This window comes from Solanum stenotomum, chromosome 9, assembly GCF_019186545.1.
Source record: "Solanum stenotomum isolate F172 chromosome 9, ASM1918654v1, whole genome shotgun sequence".
Lineage (NCBI taxonomy): Eukaryota > Viridiplantae > Streptophyta > Magnoliopsida > Solanales > Solanaceae > Solanum > Solanum stenotomum.
This window is the reverse complement of record NC_064290.1, coordinates 18,064,121-18,070,335: the sequence shown is the minus strand read 5'-3', so window position 1 is coordinate 18,070,335 and position 6,215 is coordinate 18,064,121. Positions and strand designations below refer to the sequence as shown.

The following is a 6,215-nucleotide window of genomic DNA, read 5'->3' as shown; positions in this document are numbered from 1 at the left end:
TTTAATTTAATTATCGTTAAGATATCTTAATATATTACAACTAGATTTTTAATTTACTGCACATAGATAAATTTATTGTAAGAATTTTCTTTTGTCCGTTGAAAATGATAAGTTTTTTAGAAGACCATACAAATTTTTGAAGGAAGCTACGTGTATAACTTGATTACATATATATCTTCTTCTTTCTCAAATCGTAATTGATTTGTTAGAGGTATACTAAAATATATAGTCGATTTAATATGTGTTTGGACTTAGGAGGTATGATATCATACATTCAAATAAATAACTGAATTAACTGATGAAAATTAAAGTGATGAAAAATTGCCTTAATTGATTTAAATTGATATTAACATGTAACATTTTTATATGGATGAATTTTTTTTTACTCAAACCGAAGTATAAACACTCCTACTCTTAATAGACGTGAATTAATTGTTATTTTAAATGTATAATTTTTATACATGATATAAATTTAAATAAATTAAATTTTGAATATTTTTAAAAAATACATTTGGCAGGTCTGGTAACGCCGATCCCTAAGTTGTACAACCTTTTCAAACTCAAAAATGATAAGGAGTATATATGTTGTGTCTAAATATTTTTTTTAAAAAAAGAAAAAGTAAAAGCAAATAGAGACAAAGGTATTTCCAACTCTGTTAAAGCAACACTAAATAAATTCTTTCCAATTTCTTCATCTTCAATCTTCCAACTATCCATTGTTTCTCTACAATTAATTTCTCAACTCTCCATCAGTACTCCTAGTGAGACTCAAATCCTTCCCCGATTATTATTGTACTTCTTACTTTTGATATCTTGCATCGGTAGTTACTGTATTTCAATTATACTGTGTTAGTTGTTAAGTTTTCTACGCTGTTTTCTTATGTTTTGTATTTGGATTTTACTAAACTCGAATTAAAAATCTTTTGAAAACAGCTTCTCAACATCTACAAAAATAATAATAAAATTTGTGTATATTCTACCGGATGTCGTAGTTGACTGTTGCTTCAGGGGTGTGTATATAGTGGTACAGGAATCTCTTTGATGGCGCAATTTAAGGGAAGACATTAAAAGTGCGCCTTCCCTTCCCTCTCTTTCATTTTCCTTATTACCCACTTTCTTATATTCAATATCTCTTACTCTCCTCTTCCCAATTTCTTCGATTATTCATTAGTTAATTAATTTCAGAGAATTTGATATTGTATTAGCGAGATGCTTACGTGCATAGCTCGTTCGAAGCAATCGAGCGATGATTCCCTTGATCAACCTGAAAAATTCAATCCAAATGCTGCTCCGCCTAATAAACAATCTGTCAAAACACTTACTTCTCAGGTACTGATCATCATTCTTTTTCTATTTCTACCGAAAATGAAAAATTCTAACTCATGACTTTCGTAGATCAAGGACATGGCATTGAAAGCATCAGGAGCATACAAACAGTGTGGTCCATGTGCGACTCAGCCGTCGACTCTCAGAAAAAACGACTCCGATTCGTTGGATAAATTCCGGTGGTCTTATAAGAGAACAGGGAGTTCCAGTTCCAGCTCTACGGCTGGGAGGAAGGAGCTGGAAGCGAGGCTTAAGGGAATATCAAGCGGGGAAGTTACGCCGGTATCGGCGTCAGCTAGTGGCCGGCGAGCTGAACCGGTGGTGTTTGTTGAAGAAAGCGAGCCGAAAGAGTGGGTGGCTCAAGTCGAACCGGGTGTTCTAATCACTTTCGTTTCATTACCACGTGGCGGCAATGATCTTAAGCGGATTCGATTCAGGTATTCTTTTTTCCCATTACTATAATCAGAAATTAATTACTTTGTTGAGTGGCGAACCATTACTTGCTAATTAATTTTATTGTTTATTTTTTCTCTTTCATGGACCAACAACTTTATATTATAGCCGTCTATATATCTTACTCCATAGGTTACAAGATAGACTGTTAGTGGAATTTATTCACACTAGGGAAGTATTTCAGAATTATTGGTTGGTAAACAACATATTTTGAAATTTCCTAAAGTTGTTAAAAATGTGGTGTTTAGCTACTTTAAGTAAAATATTAGGATACATTTCTTGACTATAGAAAGGAGAATACTAGGTGAAGTTGCTAAAAAAAAATTACTTTACTTTTCCACATAAAAAAAGATCATTACACAAGTTAAACTCCAATAGGTTGTTTGGTTGATGGGATAAAAAATAAAAATTTAAAATTATTTTATCATGTATTAAGTTATGGATTTTACTATCTCATATAGAAAGTGATATAACTAATCTCAATAGAGTATTTTTTGTTTATTCCACCCCGCCAATCAAAATCACGACCCCTAATGTATAATCCTTGATGATACAATTTATTCATATTTTATCTTAGCTTGTATTTAAAATGTGCTAGTTGATTGTATACTCTTATGTGGTGGTGCTTCATTAATTCAATTTATTTTGACCGGACACAGAGTTCAAAATATATATGAAAAGCCTGTGCAATTCAATTCCAAAATTATGCAAAATATAATCACTATGATTATATATCCAATTGTGGGTGGTGATTAAAGGTTTCTTTCAAACCCAAAGTATATGGTTATTGTCAAAATTGGCAACAGTTTATGGTCAAGAGCAATTAATTTGTGTTTGAGACAGTCGTTCCAAAAAGTTAAACCTGTGATTATTACCAAAAGAAAGCATGCTAAAAGTAAATTTTGACGCCCTACCCAAATGGAGTATCACTTTTATTAATCTCTGTTCATACGAAGAAATTAGTAGTAATTATGAAAGAAAAGAAGAAAATAAGATTCCTTTCAAATTAAAGTGATGAAAAAAAGAAAATGTTTGGTGGGTCTGTTTTGATTGTGTTGGCAAAAACCTTTTACTAATGTTGTCGTCTTGTCGGGTGTTGCTTACACCCTTTCATTTTCAATCTTGATCATCATTAATTCTTCCATTTTGTCATCTTGTAAGAAAGTTTTGTCTCTCAACACAAAATTGGAGTAGACTCTAAATTTGGCTTCTAATGGAGGGAACAACACTCTTGAGCTATCACATTCTTGTTTTGAATCGACATTACAATGTCAATAGTGACAGACATTTAGGCATGGAAAATCACTAGTACTACAAGAGTCTATGTTATGGTTCTAATAACTTGTAGTAGAGAGTGGGAGCCAAGACTTTTGCTATTCAATATTGTAGGCCTCACCTTAGTGCAACATCACAAGATTTGTGACAATCTAATCTTCTCTTCATTTTTTTTTTAATAACCGTGGTGTCTGCAGTGACAAAGTCAAGATTTTCATTAAGAAAATTTAAAATATAAAGAAGTAAACACACGAATTAACCAAAAGACGTTCAATATTGTACATAACAAATAATTTTCTGACGAAGGGGTTCATTGCCCCAAATTGGCTCTTCCCTTGGATGTCTGGGTCAACTTACGTGCACCTCATTTAATTTCACAGGACCTCACACCAATATTATGTATCAGATAACTCTGTCCATCAAAATTAGGACAGATAAAAAGAAACCATCTAGTGTTTTTGTGTCAGTTGGGATTTGAACCTAAAACTAGAGTCTAACCTTCCTAATTATCATATACTATTATATAAAATAAGAGTTGATCAATGATTGTTGAACAGTATTTGTTAATAATCTGTTGAATGGCCTGTAAGTCACTCACTATCCATCCCCGTGAAATAAAATTAATCATATTCTTGGTTGGTGAAGGGTAGGATGTGCTCTAAGCAAAGTCAAAGGTCTGTGGCATTTTATTTATATATATAACCATGCATAAAGCCAGTTTTTGAGTTATTGGTCCCCTTGAATTATGAAAAAGCTTCTGTGAGTGGTAGGCCATCAAAACAAGACACTTACACCATAATATAATCTACTAATTAAATCTCTTTACATTTTGACCACCAGACTATGCCTAATTTTGTTTTTCTTTCTTTTCTTCCCACTTAATTCCCCATTTCTACCTTGTTAGTGTTACTGCACTTTTCACAGAGAGATATTTGTATGACTATAAATCATCATCTCATCAAATTGTTACTATATAAAGAGATGTCATTCATTTTGAATTTGACTAAAACAAAAAAACAGTAGTCCATCACATAAATTGAAAGTAATAATCTAAACATTCAGCTTAGCAGGTGCATTGCATGGTTTAACAAAGAAGTCCTGTTATCTCATATATATATGTTCACTTCACAACAATGTGGTTTAACAAAACTTTAAGAAAATGAAATAAGGAGGAGCTTATGTATGTGGTGGTATTAAAGGAAAAATAGTTGCATCTTCCAAATTAAGGATTTTCTGGATAGATATATCATTGATGAAGCCAAGTTTCTGACTCATGGTTTCTTAATTTGTTATAAATAGTCGAGAAATGTTTAATAAATACCAAGCTCAAAGGTGGTGGTCAGAGAATTGTGAGAAGGTAATGGAGCTTTATAATGTCCAAAGGTTGAATCGTCAAGCTTTCCCCCTTCCAACACCTCCAAGATCCGAAGACGGGGTGGGTACCCCCTTATCTCCTACTTTATGGTGTTTACATATATATATATATATATATATATATATATATTTGTCTTTTTTTCCTTTTATCATAAATATACATATTCTTGATTATTCTTTATAGAGTTCAAAAATCGAATCGATTGAAGACAGTCCTGTGACACCCCCGCTGACTAAAGAACGACTACCACATACTTTGTTCCGTCCAATGTATTCATCTTCAGATTCTCTTGAACTACAATCAACCCATTCTCGCTATAATTATGACTCTTGTGGTGTCTCCTCAACTCCAAAACTCTCAAGCATCAGTGGAACAAAGACAGAGATATCATCAATGGATGCCTCTATGAGGACTAGCACATCAAGAGATGCAGATCGCTCTGGAGAGCTATCTATCAGCAATGCCAGTGATCTTGAAACTGAATGGGTTGAGCAAGATGAGCCTGGGGTTTACATCACTATACGAGCACTACCAGATGGCAGACGAGAACTCAAACGTGTCAGATTCAGGTTAGTTTCATCTCATGATCAATTATTTCAAGATATATCTTCTTGAATGTGTGGAATATGTATGTATATATATAGACCTACCTACCTAGTTATGCAGGTGGACCTATAAAAACACTGTTGCCTCAAAATGCTATTATTACAGTTGCACTCTGGTCCATTTTGATAATTAGTGCTAGAGCATATTCTCATTTATCTTTATGGTTTTCATCATAATGTGCTTGATGAAGTGTTACTGTGTTAGTAAGAAGAACGCGTAAAGAGAGAATTACTCTAGTTAACTAAAAGACATGATCTTTGAGCTACTTATTCTGCCTCTCTTCATTTGTATGATCTTTATGATTGACGCTGATATAACCTTATACATGTCAACGCAGCCGAGAAAAATTTGGAGAAGTGCATGCCAGGTTATGGTGGGAAGAGAATCGTGCTAGGATACACAAACAATACCTGGGATGATTGATAACGCTTATTGCAAATATCGCTACATTTCCTGTTGATTGCCAATTAAGGAGGTGTTGCACTTAATTCTTTGGCAATGCTCATAGTATTCATTATTATATGTGGAGCCAGAGATTAGTATAAGAGAGGCAATATACAAAGAAGAATCTAAGCTTTGTTACCTTCGTGAACAACCATCTAGGTTGTTGACATGTTCTTTCTTTCTTTGTTTTTGTTTAATTTCCATTGACTAAATTATGGTAAGTAAAAGGGGGGAAGGGGTTGAAGAAACTAAAATATTTCTTTGGGTATAAGATTTTAAGGGATGAGAATTTTGATGTTGATTCCAAAAAGAAGAAGAGATTTTGATGTTGGCTATGCAAAAATGTTAATATTCAAAAGGAAAATCTCTTCTCTGTTTGCAACCTGTCCTAGCTCAACTTTGTTTCCTTTCTTCTGTTTTAAACTTACGTTTGTTGCACACTGATACATAGTCCATGAGAATTCTCTCAATGCTACTTTTTTATTACTGGGAGTAGGGGTGTACAAAACCGAATTAAAAATCAAATCAAATCGCAAATTGAGTCAAATTGGAAAAAAAACCCGATTAATGGTTTGGTATTGAAAAAAAATCCGACTATACTTGGGTTGGTTTGGTTTTAACATAAAAATGTCAACCCGAGACCAAACTAACATGACATTATATATATATAATTTTAAAATTTATTTTATACAAAAAAGTATGATGTAATTTCTAAATTAATAGTACTTATACGTTT

At 33.0% G+C, this 6,215-nt stretch overlaps 1 protein-coding gene across 3 annotated transcripts; it reads left to right on the top strand.

Moving 5' to 3' along the window:
* The first annotated feature begins 1,010 nt into the window (after positions 1-1,010).
* LOC125876189 (protein Brevis radix-like 4) lies at positions 1,011-5,852 on the top strand. 3 transcript variants are annotated; one of them, XM_049557308.1, is made up of 6 exons: positions 1,011-1,070; positions 1,206-1,329; positions 1,396-1,763; positions 4,354-4,489; positions 4,613-4,998; positions 5,373-5,852. In XM_049557308.1, exons 2-6 carry the CDS (start codon positions 1,210-1,212, stop codon positions 5,452-5,454), a joined length of 1,092 nt encoding a protein of 363 aa, XP_049413265.1. In that variant the 5' UTR covers positions 1,011-1,070; positions 1,206-1,209; the 3' UTR covers positions 5,455-5,852. The 3 variants fall into 3 exon arrangements, with proteins under 3 accessions (XP_049413265.1, XP_049413264.1, XP_049413263.1); XM_049557307.1 differs by having other exon boundaries at positions 1,053-1,070; positions 1,186-1,329; XM_049557306.1 differs by lacking the exon at positions 1,011-1,070 and having other exon boundaries at positions 1,136-1,329.
* Positions 5,853-6,215: the final 363 nt, after the last annotated feature.

Bases quoted from the DNA above. Each gene is read 5' to 3' on its own strand.
- LOC125876189 (XM_049557308.1), top strand. From the start codon at position 1,210: ATGCTTACGTGCATAGCTCGTTCGAAGCAATCGAGCGATGATTCCCTT. The intron at 4,490-4,612 runs GTGGGTACCCCC...TATTCTTTATAG, and splicing joins CTCCAAGATCCGAAGACGGG to AGTTCAAAAATCGAATCGAT. The intron at 4,999-5,372 runs GTTAGTTTCATC...ATGTCAACGCAG, and splicing joins CTCAAACGTGTCAGATTCAG to CCGAGAAAAATTTGGAGAAG.